The sequence below is a fragment of the Gigantopelta aegis genome, chromosome 14 (assembly GCF_016097555.1).
Source record: "Gigantopelta aegis isolate Gae_Host chromosome 14, Gae_host_genome, whole genome shotgun sequence".
Lineage (NCBI taxonomy): Eukaryota > Metazoa > Mollusca > Gastropoda > Neomphalida > Peltospiridae > Gigantopelta > Gigantopelta aegis.
In genome coordinates, this window is record NC_054712.1 from 16,504,368 (window position 1) to 16,525,908 (window position 21,541).

General features: G+C 35.3%; 1 protein-coding gene across 3 annotated transcripts in view; it reads right to left on the reverse strand.

The window, feature by feature from the left end:
- LOC121388393 (puratrophin-1-like) overlaps positions 1–20,000 on the reverse strand; it is a 73,119-nt gene extending 53,119 nt beyond the window's left edge. For 2 of the 3 annotated variants that reach the window (XM_041519700.1, XM_041519698.1), the window contains exons 1-2: positions 19,891–20,000; positions 15,225–15,633 (exon numbers count right to left, since the gene is read on the reverse strand). In XM_041519700.1, the coding sequence (XP_041375634.1) occupies positions 15,225–15,417 (193 nt within the window). In that variant the 5' untranslated portion in view covers positions 15,418–15,633; positions 19,891–20,000. Of the gene's footprint in view, positions 1–4,541; positions 4,958–15,224; positions 15,634–19,890 lie in introns of those variants that run through there. The other variant, XM_041519699.1, reaches the window with a different exon arrangement.
- Between the last annotated feature and the right edge of the window lie 1,541 nt (positions 20,001–21,541).

Sequence of the window (21,541 nt, forward strand, 5' to 3'; positions counted from 1 at the left end):
TGAATTTATGTACAGCAGCCATGTAATTGAAGCTAATATTATTTTTATTAGTGTTTTTGTTTTACCACTAACAAAGTACTATACTTCATAGTCCACTTTAATGAAAACTAAAAAATTTTAGATTTAGGGGAAATTAGAAAACATAGAATCAGTTTGTAATTCCGTTACCGAAAACAAACAAAAAGTTAGATTGTATTATTCATATATATGTAATCAAGGAATCAACTCATATTCTCTGAGTATATGTTAATGAACATAATCAGACACATTTACTTTCAAATTCATACATTATTAGTACAATTATATAGCTGTAAACATATGTAATTCCGTTACCATAGTTTGTAATTCCGTTACCGTCTTTGGTATATTGTGTCAAGAAACACTTTAATATAAACCTACATAGTACTAAAATGCTACACTCTTATCCATATACGCCAATACATCAAGTGATGTAACAATAAGAAGATATACAAAATCTTTTTAAAAAATCCATATGGTAATAGTACTAGTAGTGGCTCCAAATGCATTTGCGGAACACCCATAGCAAATATAAATGTCATCCATTAACAATATAGAAATTACGGAAATCTGATACACTTTAACCAAACAGTACTACTTAAAAGTTTCATTATGATGACTAAACTTCTGCAAATCCATGACAAAATTCAAGTTATAATCGAAACCTACTAGAATTATATCGGGGCTCAAAATATGAAGCAAAATATGGCCTGCCATTATTTATTTTTTAAATAGCAGACCAAAAGAAATATGGCCTGCTGTGAAACAAAAATGGCCTGCTGGAAATAAAGACAGCACAACGTGAATGTAGGGATTGGGACAATGTGTGGAAAATTAGGACCTCTGATATGTAGTTTAGAGCATTATAAAATTAAAATGTAACAGAATTATGAGCTCGGCCTAAGCTAAATAGAAGATGAGATGATCTTACGTACATCTGGTTTTTTTTTACAAATGATGCGATTTTAAGTTAATTTTAGCAGGTGAATGTTTATTTCACTTGCAAGATTTAAAAATAGACTTCTTTTCACTTTTTACAGGCCACTATTTCAAGCTCTGTATAGATCTTTAAACATATATAGCGTCCAGAAAGTGGAAATGTTACATAACATATTTACTTGAAGGAAACTTTAATTTTACTTTATTGACTGTACATGTATTTAATAATTTATATTTAAATGACAGGATATCCAGAAAATGGAAAGTATCATTCTAATTACCAACATTATGCTTTTAAATGTATATAATGGACAAAAAAAAGCAACCGTTTTATAGTGTTAATGCTGTCTTTACAAGGAAATCTAATCGGAGTAAAATTCTTAAAATGGAAAGATGGCATGTTTGGTTGGCCAAAAGAGAAAATACTGGTGTTTTGAATGTTGTCATGTATGTTATCATAACCTCAGATAGATGAGGAATTTTATTATTAGGCATAATATCTTTCACTTACTGTAATACAATCTAGATGTTTGACAGTCAGTTTATATAATTTTAATTGGCCTGTGTTCCTCTGACCTGGTGTAATTCTCTTTGCTATTAACAATGTCACTGTTCAAGAATTTGTTTTCAATTGCTATCAAACATTTTAAACATTTACTATGTAATATGTACACAGTTTAGTGCTAGTTTAAAAATCCACTCATATACATGTACGTGTACATTTTACCGATATTGAAACTAGTTATCATTTGAAATATTAGTATGAATGCTTAAAACAAGTATACTGAATTATTATTTAACTTATAAAATTATGCAACATATTTGCAAATCAAATTTAAAGTAAATATTGTTTTTCAAAAGTAAATTCAGAGCGGTAATTCCGTTACCGAACTGTGTAATTCTGTTACCGGCATTCAATGTTGTACAACAAAATTATGAAAAGACAATTTGTAATATAATTTCTATTTTGTCAGTCACAAGTCATTAGGAGATCATTCCATCATGAAGATAAATAATTATTTCATCATACTTCACAGAGTTTGTAGATGTTTTGTGGTGCCCGTAAAAATGGTGTCCGTTTTTACGTAATTCCGTTACCAAACTTTAATTAAGTACTCATGCACTACACCTTGCAGTAGGGAGTCTCACTTTTGCCCATGATAAGCACTAGTGCAGTACTAGTGTATTACATAGTTACATCATTATGATAATTTTTCTTATGTGGACTAGCTGAGTTTAATGCCTGAAATATCTCTTCAACTCGTAATTCCGTTACCGTGGAATTGCCCGATAATAAATGCATGTATTAATTAAAATTTAATTTACTCATGATTTTAAATAGACTAAATGTATAATTATATAACTCATAAGATCTTCTTGTTCTGTATCAGTTGAGTGTGGGCATGGGACACAACTCAGTCCAGGAATCGAATGTAAGAATTCGTCTCCCACAGCAATTTTAAAAAGAATTGCCATGGGTAAAATGGTCCAACGATGGCAATTTTGAGCCTGCCTATGGTATTTTTTTTTTTAAAGTGACATTTGCAGCAAAAAACATGACTGAAAGGTTATTTTGCTGTATGTAGACATATTTCAAATAAGAAAATGTTAAATATTGGCAGATAATGTACACTAGGTATATACATTTTTCCATTGTTGAGGAGCTTTAACGACGGTACTTTTGTGCCTTCAGTGATGCTCTCTACCTACGGCAATTTATATCTCAACGACGGCAATTGCCATCGTTAAGTTCGAGCCCTGCCGTCTGTCAAGTGCTTGCCTAAGGTGCTAATTTGTTCATAGAACTGAATGCCGTTGGTGGATTCTCCCAACCACCAGTGCCTCATGAGAGGTCTATTAAAGACCATGAAAGTACTGTCCAGTCTGTGGGAAAGTGCATACATATGTAAGAATAAGAATATTAATCAATGGTGTTGTTAAACAGTTTAACAAACTTTTACCTTGTCATTAGGTGAGGAGTTGGGTGATGGGCAGGTCAATACTGACAGAGGTACGTATAGCTGGGATCATACATGTACGTCAAATTGTGAAATAAAGCTCTGAAAAGCTGATAATATAATTTCTTTTCAAGGGCTGCTGATGAAGATATTACATGCAACACTCCCCAAAAAAATTAATTGTACTAATATGCTAAACACTAGATATTTTGGGGCAATTCATAAATTCAAGGGGGTGAACACCCCAGGCATACACCACCCTGGATTCATACCATCTATTAACAGATGGCTGGACCAAAATCAAACTACCGGTATGTCTTCAACACTGTCTAATGTAGACATGTTAATCAATTTGTTTTTTTATTCCCACAACACATGGAGAAGAATGTACATTCTCTGAAGGAATGACCAGGTGCTGACGGATTGGTATTCTACCATTAAGATGCGTACATGTACAGCCCTTGCAATTAAAACAAAAACCCTCACCAAAAAAAGATCCTGATCGAGGCAAAAGCAGTTTACTTCAGCTAAAATAAACTTCAGCCCAACAGTTCTGTTTTAACTCATTCCAATCAGTGCTTCACAACTTGTTTAACAAAGGCCATGGTATGTACTATCCTGTGTGATGGCAAAAGGTTTCCTCTTTTATAATCTGTGATCCGTAACCATACATGTATGTCTGATACCATATAACTGTAAATTAAATGTGCCCAGTGCATGAAATAAAACATTTCTTACTTTCTACTTTAATTGCCTATGCTAGGATCTTTTCTCAATAATTTGTATTGAAAAAACAAAGCTGACGTTAATCGATTTTACCTCAGCATTTTCTTTGGCGCTGCTGAATGCTGAGGTGAATTGTGAGGACTGATATATATATATATATATATATACAATTTATACAAACATGTACAGCTTAACATGGACACTGAAACCCCCTTGAATAATTTTTATACAGACATTTTGAGGTTTCTGATATAAAACTGAATTTCATAAATCATGCCATCCTTCTAACTCCTACAAGCATACATGTTGTTGAATGAATTAATGAATGTTTAACGACACCCCAGCATGAAAAATACATTGGCTATTGGGTATCAAACTATGGTAAATGCAAACAAATATAGTAATGATCAACATCAATACATGTAGTTGAAAGCTGCAGGTCTATATAAAAATTACCACCTTTTGTCAGAGACTCAGTCACTGGCCATTCCACAGACTGGTCCCGGAATGAACGTGCCTGAACCATAACTGGATATAGGCACATAAATAGTGCTTGGTATTGGTATATAAATGACCTGTGTACATGTACAAATCAATTACTAAATATACTGTACCTTAATATAAAAATGTAGTCACATGTACACATGTATCAATACATCAGTTCATATAACTTATAATGATAACTGAATGTGACTGATATGCATCACCCATCCAGGCATAGCAACTACACACATACATGTACATGTACCTGCACCTTTACAAAGCTGTAAGAACACGTACACTAGATATAGCCAGGTACTACCTGTAGATGAACTAACAGTGAATTAACAGTTAGGAAAGGAAACAGAAGAAACGGGGTCAAACGTTTACGAGAAACACGTAACAACAAGACAGGTACACCTGTGTCATCCCCAGCAGTCACCACACGGCTGGCCATCCTCATTACAAATGCAGTAAAAGTAGCGAATTCCTTCGGATCGGAGTTATTTCCATTGGTACGAGCGTTTTTGTTGTGGTCACGTAATCAAGGCTTGTTCCTGCAGGCACATACAGTAGTATGTGTGTGTGTTCAGTGAACACTGAGTGAGTCACCCGTGTACACAAGGCTCTGGCTACATGTAGGCCACCGTTACATTGTAAACACTGCACCCACTGATACTGCAGTCTCACCTGCTCAACACAGCTGGCACATACAGGAACTGCAGACCTGTCACTCCGATACTCCACATGCAGTAAGCACTGCCCTGTACGTGTGCATTACGCCTCACAAAACACTGCAAAAATTCGGCTACACTCACATCCTCAAATCAAACTAATATTAGTAATAATTCCAAAAATCAGTAACATAAAACAAAAAAATTCAAATCTCACTTGTTGCAGTAAGTATTGAACAGTGTACACAAATATATGTAGCTGATTGAATAAAACACGAGTATATATATATATATGACTTGTGCGTTTACCAAACAATGACTACATGTAGACCTCTTCTTCGTTTAAGGGCACACAAAGTTGGATGAACTTGCAAGGCTACACACATTTGAATCTAAACCTTGATACTGTATGAATCAATGAGTCTCAAAGCCTTGAAATTAAAGCCGCACTTCCGGTTTATACAATCGTGAAAAGAAACAAAGACGTCTAATGCAGCTTAACCTGATAATCACCGAGTTATTGTTATACACAGTGCAGTCATAGTGTGCAGCCCGAGATTACTGGCCGAACCGAGTCTGTACCGTGATTCCAGTCGGCTGGGTGGGCCCACACAAAGAGACTGTAGTGTATGATAATAAGGAAGGCAGCACAATAGCGATCACTGAACACAGGTAATCCACACAATGTACAAGCCAGCCCTCCACCTTGTGACTGCCAACAACTGACCTCACAACTTTCATTCAGAGGTGCAACCCACTGTTAAACATCGCTAGACTGGGCTCACGGCTCATTCATCTCTCAAACATATTATTTGATATTAAAAAAAGTAATTGGTTATCATAATATGCTTATAAGCACACAAAAAAAAGGAGTTTGTTTTTGTTTAACACCATCAATAGAGCACATTCATTTATTAATCATCGGATGTCAAACATTTGGTAATTTTGACATATAGTCTTACAGAGGAAACCCACTACATTTTTCCATTAATAGTAAGGGATCTTCTATACTGAACAAAAAAAGAAACTTCTGATTTGTACATATAGTATTTGTTGTGTTAAAGAATTCATTGTGTAATGAAATTATATAGGTAGTATTAGCCTTGAGCTGTATTATCAGGATTCATGAATTTTATCGATTATTTTTGCACTGTTAATCATCGACAATGTGAAATTCAATTTGCACGTACATGCATGGTTCGACATGTCCTGTGTAGTATTCGGTCAATTTGTTTTACATGTCTTACTGACATTGTTGTCAAGTGAACGAAAACGCTTCAAACTTTGTAAAAAAAAATTAAAGTTTTTTAATAACCATGGTTATCGTTCACCACTAGTCATTGATGGCAATTTAAATACTCAACGTTACCGCGATGACATTCTCGCTCATCACGTCATTCCTCTGTTCCATAACAACGCTAACATCTCGATTTTTCAGCATAATAATGCCACCTCATATACAGCTAGAGACACTGTAAATTGTCTTAGGACAAATAACATTGATTTCATTGATGACTGGCCCACTAAAAGTCCTGATCTCAACCCCATCGAGCATGTCTGGGATAGTCTGGACAGACGATTGAGGCGTTGTCCCAACCCACCCGCTAACGTCAACGAACTTCGTCAAGCACTCATTCAGGAATGGAACAATATTCCACAGGCAGAAATCAACACTTTAGTCAATTCTATGCGCCTGCGATGCACTGCAGTGGTCAATTCAAGAGGTGGTCATACCCGTTATTAAGTGGGTATTTTTGTTTTTTTAACCCCTACCGCACTTGGTAAAAATTTCTCCCAGTTTCTGTTAACCTATGACCATGATTTTTGCACCAAACGATGCATCATGGAACACTCTTTAAATGCATATATAACAATTATTCCCCCAAGTTATGTTCAAGCAAAGTTAGCGGAAGTTTCTTATTTTGTTCAGTATATATTCCCACAGACAGGATAGCACATACTACGGCCTTTGATATACCAGTCGTGGTCCATTGGCTGGAACGAAAAATAGCCCAGTGGACCCACCAATGGGATCGATCCGAAACTGACTACACATCAAGCGAGTGCTTTACCACTAGGCTACATCCCACCCCATTCTTGTAAGCAATACATGTGTTCAAAATATATGTAATATACATACAAGAGTATACCTATAACTTGTAAGCAGGCTGCGAATGTTGCTTCTCGGAAACCAAGATTTTAAATCCGAATCATACATTTAAGATTATGAAAGGGAATCCCCCAAATACTTGCATCTATATAATATAGTAATTACATCATTTTAGAATTCCTGAGGAATTCTAAAATAATTCCCCAAATTCAACCCCTGTCACAAGATTGACATACCCGTACACGTACAAGTAATTGGGTCCATACATACACACAGTGCACCTATACTTGCATGTATATATTATACATATATGTATGTAATGACTTAGTATGTTTATGTGAGTGAGTGTAATACATTGTAAGAAATGCTTACTGAAAACACATACAAAAACACCCACTCAAATCTGTAATGCAGCCTGCCTAAACCACAATTCATTGCTCAATAATCCAGAAGATAAACACAGGTTTTTAATAAACAAGCATTAACAGCCGGCCTTATACACACTCTAAACATGTTTGTAGGCCAGACTTAGATTAAACAATGGTAGACTGTCCATGTGTAGTCCGTCCCATCATTCTATAAAAATGTTTTTATGAAAATAATTTCAGTTTGGTTTGATGTAAGAAGAAAAGTAAAGTGTTTTGGAAAAAAATCCCCCAAAACAAACCTATTTTTGTGTGAAATTTACAAATCAATTGGCTCAGAAATAAATAACGTGTAGTAAATTCCATAGTATGAAAAAAGGCGTTCCCTGTGGGACTGACTATAGGTATGTCACTATTGTGTAATGTGTTTGTAAATACACCCATGGAAATTAAGGTCAGTTGCTGAATTAATAAACATTGTGAGATTTTTTTCAGGCAATAATCATCTGACAGCAAGACTGTTTCATTTTATTAATTTTATTCTATTTTACTCATTTATTTTATTTTATTTATTATAAATTTTTTTTTAGCTTTGGCCAGAGTTTTAATGTAATCTCAAGTATATATAGTACAATCAGTTAACAATGCTCAGTTAATCATTTAGCAAAATATACCAATGTTGTTCTAACTAGGGCTTAGTGATCCCATAATCCCTGATGACAACGTTGTAATAGCAATGCTACATATAATTACTTGCTATTAACATGAGCTCTTCCTTAGATAATATATAGTAAATAATATATAGTAAATAAGCACTGGTATATGTCAGGCCACAAGGCATGCATATGAACATCACCATAATGACCGGGTCAATAAACCTGTTCCTAGTGGTTAGCTTGTTTTAAAGCAACTGTCCTGGGGCTGCTGTTTTTGTTTCCAAATGGAAGAGCCATTTTAACAATTAAATTAAATTACATATTAGTTTCATTTCCTTGTTTACAATATCAAATTTTTATATCAAAGCACAATATCAGCTAGGATATGAATTTTCTATAGGTAGACAAAAAAGAAATACTTTTTTGGTATTGTTTTGGCAGTACTCCACTACCAGGTATATATACATGTAACCCTAGAATAATTTACTTTATATATTCCTGTCATGGAAAGAACTCTCTGGTGAAGTCAAATATTGTGCCCCTGACAGGCATGCTTGAACATTCTTTTGATTGAAGCATGCACAAAATGTCCCATACCGACTTTATCTTGGAAGAGTGTACAAATGTATATGCACATATATATTCTATATTCAGTTGAGTAAAAAAAAAAAAATTAAGTGACTTTTGTCAGTAATTCCAATATGGCTTCAAGTAAAAAGAAAAGTTGTTTTCAAAACAAACAAAAATATTATATTATTATGAACAATTTGTAAAATGATTGGTCAAAATATAAATAAAACAGCCATAATCACTCATAGAGAACTCTGTCATGGACAGAACTTTCTGACTTATTCAGAGGTTGTGCCCACGACAGGCGTGCTTGAAGTCTCTGATGGAAGCATGCCAAAAATTACCCACTCATAGTGAAGATGTCGTCTGCTCATGGAGTTTGTCACTTTTTGGTCTGGGCTAGTGGAAATTATCAACTGTATTACTATAATACATAGGGTACTAGCTAAAGCCTCTGTGAGAGCTGGAGACTTTCTCAAAAACATTTGTCGCACAGTGCCTAATACCACGATTCCATAGATTTTGCATCATCAGATTAACTAGTGACAACATTGTGTTCTGACAAACTACATCAAAGAGTGTTGAATACTAAAGTGACACTCATGTATTACATAACGTGTTTAACATGTGTTTCACACTTAAAAAAGACTGCCCTTGGTTTGTTGCTATAATTAAGAGGTTTCTTGCTAACAGAGCCATTGTAGACTAACCACTAAATTACATAACAAATACCCCTGCGCGTGCTGTAACCTCACTGTGGTGCAGGGGTGTAACATTCTCTTTGAGAATGGCCAATACAGCACAAATTGAAGTTTAGAGTAAAATTCGGTGTCCGTAAAATTCTGTGATATTTGTATTTGTATTTTTGGCACAGTTCTTTACACTGTTTTTGTTTAAACCTTGAATTTTTATATTGATGTTGATCATCACTTTATTTATTTGCATTACCATAGTTTGACACCCAATAGCCGATGTATTTTTCGTGCTGGGGTGTCGTTAAACATTCATTCGTTCATTCATTTACATAACAAATATATATATATGTATTCTTGTTTAGAATAGTAGTGTCTGTGTATTCAAAGTGTTTCGGACACACTAATTCTTGTAATGTACATGTATGTACTTAGCCCAAAGATTTCATGTATGTACAAACATTTTTTTTTTTTTTTTAAATTAAGGAATAAAATGAAGTTTAAGCTTAGAACTATATAAACACCAGAGAGATGAGAAACACACAGACTATTTCAACTTGTAGTGAAATGCTACCCCGCTTACAGGGTTTCTGCCACCAGTGTATGAAGATTAAAATTACGTATCCTAAAATCTTGGAAATTAATGAATACATTTTAAAATATTTTTTTTTGAAATAGATTAAGTAAGATAACTGGTGTCTAAAAGTCGTCAAAGTACACAAATGCAGTTTCTAATTTCAAACGATTTCAGACCCATAACCACCTAATAGGTGCACTTATGATCTGTTTTGTTTTTATTACGTATCCTCAATTAGTTTCTGGCAGAAAGCCAAATTTATTTTAGGCTAGAAATGGCTGTATATATATATATACATGTATATATATATAACTTACTAAAGACATTTTAAAAACATAAACCATGAGGTACCTTGGAAAAATGTTCAAACAAACTTCAAGCTTGAAAGTTATGACGAGTGAATTAGAATAAAACTTCAAAATTCCTTGATTTTCAAGATAATGCCTGGAGGTACTGAAGCGTTGGGAAACCAAGTTCTGTACCCAACGTGACCTCTGACCTCTACCTGCAGGGCATCCAATATGCAACAGACCTCCTCAGTTATGTGACATACATGTATAAACAATGTCAGTGGATTACACCGAATCATTCTCTGTGATTGACACATGGATGAACAACAAAGAGAACATTCTTAATAATGAATTTTTAGGTGAACATACCAACCACTTTTAGCAATTACCTGTACATAACGCTCTACAGGAAAAAGGGGGGGGGGGGGGTTGACTTGGCATACATTACAGAACAAAAGGGGAGGGAATGTTTGTTACAGTTATGTAAAATTAATTTTTTTCTTTTTAAAAATTGAAATTTTGTAAAAAAAAAAAAAATCTTCATTTATAAGTGAAAATTAATGCCGCCAGTCATGACAAATTTTTTTTTGTAGTATAATGATAAATTAATTTTTTTTTAAATATGTATTTACATTTATCAGTATAATATTACTAAGGAAACAATACAAAACTATAGAGAACCCAACTACATGCATGTATGTTGGACAAAATTATATCCCAGTAAGAGTGAAAGAAAGCTGTGAACATTTTGCTTTCTAAATAAGAATTGTTTCTCATTTTTTAGGAATTTCTTATAATTAGAAACAGTACAATTAAGAAGTGTACCTTAAAACACTCAAAAATAATTTCTTTCGTTCTTACCGTCAACCATGTTCTGTAAATAAGCGTAGGAATACATGTATACATACTATTGGAAATTGTCCGCTAATAATAAAAATAAGTATTGAATAACAAAAACAGTGTATATATCTTTATTATAACTTCTTTTTAAAAAATGAAACAATTTCATGTGCAGATTTGTCTTGTGTTTTTCTATCGCAAAGTGACCTTGATATTAACTTTTGTTTACGTGTAGTGACTGTTGGTGTTGTGCGGTTATTTCGATCTTGGTCTTCCGTGATGACGTATTTTTATGAGGTTTATGGAAGGATAACGCTTGGTTTTTTAGTGACGTCAGCCATCAGAATACAGTAAATCGTATAAATTCGGAAAGTTTGTAATTATATTTTAATGTAGCCAGTCATAGCCAATTTATTCTATTAGTATTATAAATTACTTAAAAACAAAGAACAAGTTTTAAATCTAATATTTATTAATGAATGAAACAATAGAAAAACTGGTTTCTAAATTTTGACTGAAAAAAACTGATTAGCAACTACTATTTAACATTTCAGACATGCGTAGCTATCTCTAATCTTTAACGTGAATCACAACACACAGTTCCCTGGGAGGAAGGGTATTAACAAGACTGCCACATAATGTTCGAGAGGGAGTGGACTTAGCATTACAAAAAATTATATGGTGGGTAGAGAGATGGTGACCACATACCTGGCCTGTGTTGTGTGATAGTTTGCGAACTACATAATCTATTAAAACTTTTCTTTTTAGCACGTACAAATTTCAGAACAAAAAAATGGAGAAACATTTTATGAAAAAGACTGGATCTGACACACTTTAGTTTCTAAAGGCATATGGTCACATCTCTGGAAACACAACTTTTGTTAACACCAAAACAAATTTCTCGTTTACAGATGCCAAAAAATACACTCCACTCTGCAGTTCTTGAAGCCTTATAGTTGTACATGAAAAAAACATCACTGCATCTTCTAAATGTACATATATGTACAGTACATGTATAGTCAAATGCAAATCTGATCCGTCGGTGGGCCCATTTAGCTATGTTTCGTTCCAGCCAGTACACCACAACTGATATATCAACGGCCATGGTATGTGTTATCCTGTCACTAGGATGGTGTGTATATATATATATATATATATATATATAAAACTATGTCAAAGTTACCAAATGTTTGACATCCAATAGCCGATGATTAATACATCTCTGTGTTCTAGTGGTATCTTAAACAAAACAAACTTTTGATCCAGTCAGTGTTTCTGCCAGAAAGAAATTTGTGGGTATGGCACTATGGAATTGAATGCAACGACAGTCAACTGGGGGTATTGGGGGGGGGGGGGGGGGGGGGGGAAGGGAGGGAGAACCGTGTCCAGAAAGAAATGGGATAAATTTAGGGTTAGGGTAGAAATCATACAGTAATGATAAGAATAATTAATTATGTCAAAAAGTTAACTGAAAAAAATAAAATCTACCCCAAATTTGGGGTATGGCGCCATGACCGTTTTACCCTCTGGAAGAAACCCAGTCACTGGAAAGGATGGCTTATAAGACAGCCAAGGCAAGAAAAGCAGAGGATGAAGAAATACAGAACAGAAGACAAGAAAGTAAGGAACTGGGAATCCATCCACAAAAGGGGAATCTGGCATACTATCACAGAAAAAAGGAAAAGATGGTTACAAAGGGCAAAGAAAAGCTTGTGCCAAAAGGAAGAACTAGTGAACATGTAATGGTGAAAAAATGCAGGCAAAGTGGAGATTCGCAGGTACAGGGAGAAGAATCAAAAGAAGGAAAAAAGTCAAAGACCTATGCAAAAAACAGGAAGAAAGTTATCAAGCCTGATGCCTTGCGTACCATAGAAATTGCCACTGAGCTTACTGATTAAGTTAAGCCTACTTTGAAGAACAAAGCACTTTCACGCCTTTGGTCAAAATTGTTACCAAATCCTGAATGGGTCTCAGAAATCATTGATCACGGTTTATTCACTGGTCATCAGAAAATTAATCCCCCGGTCATTGTTAGTTTCCAGAATATTACTGTAGAAAGGTTTTCAACCAAAAATTTGGCATTCAGGGGCATTTCAAAATGCTGGAGACAAAGAAAGATGAAATGCCTAGGGAAAAAGACGTTATAGTATCCATGATACAGATCACAACATTCATAAGACCTTAAAATTTAGTTCAACTATCTGACCATCATTTTAAAGAAACTTGGTAGGTAGTTCAGTAGCTGAAGGAAATTGCTTATATATAAGAAAAAGAGCCAGTGCAACTTGCTAAAGATGGGGTTTGAAACATCAAGGAATTCTACAAAACACCACAATGCAAACTGTGTGAGATACCGGCCTCGGTGGTATCGTGGTTAAGCCATCGGACACAAGGCTGGTAGGTACAGGGTTCGCAGCCTGGTACCAGCTTCTACCCAGAGCGAGTTTTAATAACTCGATGCCCAATGGGTAGGTGTAATTGTAAGATCACTACACCCTCTTCTCTCTCACTAACCCACTGTCCTGGACAGACACCCCAGATAGCCGAGGTGTGTGCCCAGGACAGCATACTTGAACCTTAATTGGATATAAGCACGAAACTAAGTTGAAATGAAATAAATGTGTAAGATCCCCATCATACAGTGACTGTGTCAGTAACTAGCTGGATAGCCTGAAAACTAAGAGTTACTTCAGCTTGAAATGCACATGTATGCATGCGGAAGTTGTCAACAATGTGGCACTCAACTTCTGATGAGAAAATATGAGAAACTGCTAAAAAGATTTTGGCTATAAAACTGTCAGCTGGAAGAAATGGGGAACCAATGTATCCAGTCATGATGAACAACAAAAAGTTTAAATATTAGTGAATTGGATCAAGAAATCCTGAATATTTACTCCAAACATTATCGTGAACAACATCCCCTCCCCCAGTTTATAAGTTCTTTTCTACCACAGAAACACAAAATGGAGGAACATACATAACTCTCAAAGCAGACAAAGGAAAAAAGGAATATGTAAATTATATAATGAGAGACAAAATCAAAAGCAAGGGATGGGTCAAATTCACGAAAATCATTACCATAGTTTGACACCAAACAGCCGATGTATTTTTCGTGATGGGGTGTCGTTAAAAACTTATTCATTCAAATCCTCAAAAGTGCCTCAAATACCACCACACACTTGGTGTAATGCATGAATGAAAACAGCCTCACATGATGTCCAGTTGCACTATAGGTGGTCCTATGCCATCAGGGTTATATATCTGATACTATGCTATACACATGTATAAATTATACAAGCATTATGTAACTTTTTTGGGGTATTCATTAATGCCCGTGACAAAGCAAATTTATTTCACTGGGGACTCTTTGACTTGATAATACATGTATGTAAATAGTATTAGTTGTTTATTTATTATCGAATATTTAATTTACCATTTAAAACATAATATAATGGTATACCAGACATCATCGTGGAAAAAAATTGGGGGCCGTGACAAATTGCTTGACTTGAGATTACCATGAGTCATTTGAGATCTAACCCTATTGAGCTTTGATATTTAATTCTTTTGTTATATGTCACACTATTTAAAAACAATTACTCTCCTTGAACTAGTCTTTAGGGAGTTTTGTGGAGCCACAGATAGTTTGCCTTAAAAGGTGAGGTCTGGTATACCGATAATACTGTACATCCAGGCCTATTGGAACAATATCGGGGAGTGGGAAGTGGGGGAGTTGGGGGTAAGGTTTTGCACAACTTTATGTTGCAGTGCACAATCTCTAGTGGGGGGGGGGGAGCACAAGCCAGATTTTAACAATTATTTATATAGAGGACCCTGTATATTTGTATATTTTCATCCTCAAGTGGGGAGGCAGATGTCTCCTCCCCCGGTTCAAACAAATCTGACATAAGAGATGGGCGATGTACATTTCGGTATCATGTCAATACCAATTTATTATATTGAGCAAATCTCAAAATACCAATATTTCGGTATTAAAAAATGTTTTATGCCATTTAGTAAAGCATAACAATATATCTGATGAACACAAATAGCTCAAATGAAGAGAGATCTATATCTATGAGGGCCTTGTGTATGGAATTCAATTTTATTTAGATAAAATTAGGGGGCGAGACTTAACTCAGGCAAGCATTTAAAGCAGAGTATACTGAAAATACAGCTCGATATCGGTATTGCATATATATTAAAAACTACTCCCCCCCCCCCCCCAATGACTAGTGATATCGAAGTAAATCACCCCCAAAATACCGATACCAAACCTGAAATTGTAATACCGCCCAGCTCTACCCGACATCCCTACTGGCTACTCACCATCGGAATGAGCGGACCCTGCTGCAGCGTTGTCTGGGGAACCATCGACACTGCTCGACTGTTTGTCCGGGTCGGTTGCGACACTATCCCACTTGAGTCGCTGGAACTTCTCGGCACACACCGCCAAACAGCCCCTCACGACGCTCGGCCAGTCCTGGCTAGGAGCGTCGCGGAACTGGCGAATCCATTCCATGATTAAAACAAAATATCCAGGGTTTGCTGGTACATATAGCAGTTAACTTCTTCCACCAGCATTTAAAGGATCGATCATCAACAATGGGCAATTAACCTGCATCCACGTCTTGCTAACATAGCTCAGACTTTTTATCAGAAGATATTGCGAAGAAGCCGTCTATCCCATACTTGAGATTCTGGTATCAACAGTTGGAACATTTCCTGATCTGTGTACCTGAAGAAAGAACAGAATTGACAATTAAACAACGAGCCCACAATACTAGTGGATATAAACATAGATCTTAGATTTTATGTCTGCTCCATGCCTTACACACGTATAGAAAGTGCCTACCATACATTTTTAACTAGTTAACTTTTTTTATCAACGGTTCAAATCCCAGGACTCAAAAACATGGCCTACGAAAAGCAGGCCATTGTTAAGACCTACATATACACGGTAAAACAGAAATTCACCTGTTAAAATCACATAAAACGTAGGTGAGCAACAGATGTATACTTGTATGATCATCTGTTTAAAGGGGGGGGTGGGGGGTGGAAGGTAGCCCAGTGGTAAAGCGCTCGCTTGATGTGCAGTAAGTGAGGGATCAATCCCTGTCGGTGGGCCCATTGGGCTATTTCTTGTTCCAGCCAGTGCACCATGACCAGCTGGTATATCAAAGGATGTGGTATGTGCTATCCTGTATGTAGGATGGTGCATATACTATTATTAGTACTAATGGAAAAATGTAACAGGTTTTCTCTCTAAGACTATATGTCAAAATTACCAACTGTTTGACATCCAATAGCCGATGATTAATAAATCAATGTGCTCTAGTGGTGTCGTTAAACAAAACAAACTTTTGTTTACTAATCACAGGTTTATTTAGCTCCTGAATCTGTTATTTTACTTAACTACAGTGCTCTAAAATACATCTCAAGAGTCAGAGATGCTACTTCTTTTAAAGGGACAGACCCTAGTTTTTAAACACTAAGGCATATTTTTTTTTTACTATTAGAGCCATTTTTGTTAACTGAAATCATACTTTACTTAGATTTTATTGTTTAGTTTATCCATTTCCGTACATTCAAAGTGTTTTTGGTCATCCTGGTGTTTTTAATATCACAGAATGCATTTCTCATATTTTAAAAAATGCATGTGCATCTGAGAAGTAACAGTTATGGAGTCGAGTTTTACAGTTATGGAGTCGAGTTTTACAGTTATGGAGTCAAGTTTTAAACTATTTTTAGAGGGTATTTCACCATTTCAAAGTCACAGACTCATGTTTGACTCAATTGTAACTCTATCCAAATGTGTTACAGGTTTGTAGATTAACTAAACTTAGTGTTAATTTTCACGGGTTGAAACTAGGGTCTGTCCCTTTAACAATATCGAAAGCCTGCTGTGATCCCATGCGGTCTTATTTCCAGCAGGCCATATTTCACTTCCTAGCTGGAAGAAATTTCCTATCCACAACTTAATAAATATCGCATCCCACCTCGTCAATTGTTTGTTCAGTATGGAATGAATGAATCTGTCATTAATAGGCACTTGCTGACGACATTTTCCCACCTATTTAACAAATGTTTGTCAGGTATAGAATTACGAAGAGTAAATTTATATTTCCCTGCTGAATGTTAGTATTTTACGTAATTTGTGCAAGTTGATAAACGTGTGATATGCATTGGAAACAAAATATTTAAGATAAACCAATTAAATTATGTCATCCATAGGCTCCGGTATTAACTTGTTTAGGTCATATGATATCCACAGCAAACGTTAATAGCCATTTATAATTTCATTTTCACCTGTTTATAACTTTGACATATAGTCTTGGAGAGGAAACCTGCTATATTTTTCAATGAGTCGCAATTCTGTGGAGATCGCCGCCGAGTTTTTTGTTTTCTGCAGCATTTCTTTTGCCGTGGACTCTATTGGATTTTCCCCACCCCAAGATGAATTTTTTCCTTATTGTTAAAAATAAATTATACTTTGTGAACTAAAAACAGATTAAAAGTAAATATTAAAACAGTAACTGCACTGTTATTACTAAGTATCTGAATGTCAGTGTAACGATTACCATAAATACATGTAAATTACCCGCATTAAGCAAGTATCAACTAGGTCATTGAACTCTGTTGACTGTTCATAGCATATGCACTGCAGCATTGCAAGGACCACTGGATTACGGAGGGGGGGGGGTATGACAGCTTATAAATCGTTGAATGTGGCTATGGTACATTGAAGGTGCTTTTTTTCCAGTAAAATGTTTAACATAAACTCCTACAAGTCACAAATTTCTCAGTCATATATATTGGCAAAATATGCTACCCTTTTCTGGTGCCAAGTGGCCTAATCTAAAAAAACAAAAAAAAAAAACTTTACCGATTTACTTGGGCTTGAAAGGGGGGGGGGGGGGGGGGCATTTGGTCTTCGTGACAGATTTCCTAATAGAAATTATGTCGTTATTAAAGAAAATTAGTTTAATTCTATATCACATTAAATATATTCTGTCACTTTGACATATAATATAATTAAAATATAATGATTGAACTGGCACGTAACTGCGGACTGACAACATTGTATATTGATAAATTGTCATCCCCTTGCAACCCTATTGTTTTTGAACATGCACGTGTCATTCGCGTGTTAACTGTTATGTCACTTTTAATCCACGAATAGCACCAATGGTATGAATAAATCTTACAGCATACATGTATCGGCAAACAACACAAATAAACTAATCATTCAAATTTACTTACAATCAAACAAAATTTCAGTGGACACTATTTTTCCACAGCAAAATATTTGCCGTAGATATTCTCTTAATTGCAGGGGTTGCAGCATCGATGACAACTGCCATAGTTGCCCTCCTTATTTGCCGTTATGCCCCAAATATCTTACGGCGTTGACAGCAAGAAAAATGCTGCAGTACCGTACGTGGTTTGCCACTCCACTCCATTTTGTATATTATGTATCCTAGCACTGTGTGTGATACACAGTTTTATGAATTTTGAAAGCAGTTGGCAAATTTTATTTTAATTTGGTGAACAAATTTTATGTAATAATTCACATTTTTTAGAAAATATCTGTTGATTTCTGCAATTTTTAAGGTTAATAGACAATTTGGCAAAATGTTTTGCTCACCCAAAGCTGCCCTGGTTAAACAATCTGAACAAATTCAGGGTAAACCATTTTGTTTTTGTAAATCTATCATGAACTTGTAAATTGGTAATAAATTCAATGCATGCGCTAGTGAAAAATGGGGATACGCAAATTATACTTATGTGTGAAATGTGCAAATGAAACTATCACTCTCGCAATTTTCAGAGGCCATATACAAATATATATATATACACACACAATAACCACTGACACACATACTATAGGAAGAAACCCGACAGCACCCCCATCCAACAAAGTTGCAGTTAAATATATAGGTGCTGACAGGTATTATTGATTAATATATAATATGTGAATTATTTGTTCTCAGCAATCTGGAAAATTATCGATGTAAAGGTATTTAACATCAAACACAGGATTATTGTTATATTAACTAACAAATCTTTGCCTTCCTCGAGGACCCAAGGTTGTCAAAAACTACCTGTGGTAGGTTAAAAAAAACAATAACCAGGGCTTGAAACGGCCTGTGGCCAGGTCGCCAAATGCGACCAATGTCCTATTTGGGTGCGACTTAAAGACCACTGACCTATTTAATGGTCCAACAAAGTATTACCTGAAGAAAAATAATTTGATTTGTCCCTAAATACAGAAAAAGCCTTGTTTGGTTGACAATACTGGAATAAATAATGATTTTTCGAATATTCCTGTAGGATTGCAGGTTAAAAGAAATAACTGGTTACTGTCTTAAGATATCGGCTTTATCCTGCTCAGGTTGAATGACGAATGCAGCTCGGTAGAGCCTCGCTGCATTCACCATTCTAACCTTCGCAGGATAAAGCCGATATCTTAAGACAGTAACCAGTTATTCCCTATATATATATATGTACAACAGAACAGAAATGGCCCAATGCTTTTGCTTTATATTTGCTTTATAACAGTGTAAAAGTATATAATAATAAATATAAAAGTGTGCCCACCCCACCCCACACATTTTGGCACCTTCCTACGCCACTGGTGGAAGAACTTTCCTTTGGCACTGTGACTGTCATTAACCCTAACTCTATTTATGATAAGTATTTATAATGTTCTTTATACATGACACTGACAGTGCCAAAGGAAAGTCCTATCGAAATGGATGTTTAATATCCTCGAATCATCTAATTTAAACTGCCACTCGTTTAAATTCCATTTAAAATTCTTAAAATTGCAACGACTTTCGATGAACTAAACCTGACACTTCACAGATGCCAACCTTCTGGTACAATATAGGCATAACTGCAGGAAAGTGACAATGCTAGGCTTAAGGCACTAGGCAGTTATGTAATAAAAGAACCAAAAACATATGGTTAAGAGTAAATTGCATTTCATTACCAGTTTCAAAGTCTTTTGTTTTTGTCTTTGTCTAACCAGACAAAATTCCGTCTCGAACACTCCTTTGAAACTTACCGGTGTAGAGTAACAATTTGATTGCTGTATAAAATCTTTACCGGAAGTGTTATCGTTTGCTTGTTGCAATGATATTTCCTCCTATACACCAAGCGCATAAATAGAATCTAGTTAACGGGCCATGTAGGCCCTACATTCTGTTTGTGTGAAATAAATCGTAATGAATTGGCATATACAATACAATACAATACAATAACTTTATTTCCATGTTCATATATGTATAATAAAAACATAGTCTGGTTGACCAGCAAAAATAAAGTACATAAAATTAAACGCTAACATCAAAAAAAAAAACTAAACTACAATTCTTTTTTAATAAAGTACATGTAGTGTAACAGGTTCTATTGTCATTTGTCTGTTCTTCAATATTTGGTTAATTAAAATGAATAAATATTATTAAGTGGCAGGGGGTCTAGTTAGAAGGCTAGTTCGTGCTGTGTCCAAATCTGAGCAGAGTTGTGCGACTGTAATGAGTTGTGTTTTAGGGCAGTTGATGATATAATAACATTTTTCGTATTTATTTAGTGTTTGGAATATTGGGAATTCTTGTGTGAGTGTAATAAAATATTTTCTCCTGTTCGTTTCTAGCTGTTTGCAGTCCACGAGAAAATGTGCCTCATCTTCCACTGCCTCTTTGCAAAGCTTGCAGAGTCGGTCTTTTCTGAGAATATTGTGATAATTGCCTCTTTCGATTTCGAGGCGGTGTGCACATATTCTAATTTTAGTTAAATGTCTTCTTAGGTTACAATTATTTAATGTTTCGAGGTATAGGGCAAGTTGATATGGTCGTACTATGTGTTTATAATATAACAGTTTTTCGGAATCTTTTAATTTTGTTTAAAGTATTGCCTGTAGTTGTGTTGTAGTTTTTCGGTTACTAGTTTGTTGAAGTTTTCTTGTTTTTTGGTGTAGTGTCAATAGCTGTTATGTCGATGCAGTTTTTCTTAAGCATGTTTGTGTGTAAAAGCTGTTTTTGTTATTTTATCAAGTAGCTTGCTGTATTGAGCTGCATCAAGTAGAAGTGTGCGTTCTTGAGGTAGATTTTGTAGATGTGCCCAGTAGCTTATAATTTCTGATTTATTTCATTTATTAGTGGGTATCTGCCTAGTTCACTTTTACATGCAGGTTGTGTTTCTTCCTACCTGTAAGTTTAATTTGCAAAATTTTATATGTACTTTTTCGAATGGTTCCGATTCTAAAATGTCTAGTAGTTTATTAGGGTCATGTATTTTCATCTATTATTTAGTTCAATGCCCCAGATTCACAGTTATAGAGAAGGATCGGTTTGATTAGGTTGTTCGAATAGTTTGTTAATATCTGGGGAGGTGGAGGTGATCCAGAAAAGGATTTTTGGAGTCTGAATAGGGTTTTACGTCCTTCAGTAGCAAGATCTGTTTTGGTTGTACTCAAGTTTCCATTGGTGTTAATGGTACAGCCCAAATAGATATATGTGTGTGTCTGTTCGATTTGCTCCATGCCGTACTGAAATGCTACATGTTTTGGTTTTCCTTTCTGTATAAACCATGGAGTTGGTCTTTTTTAAGTTGACTGATAAGTGCCATTGTTGGCTAAGTGT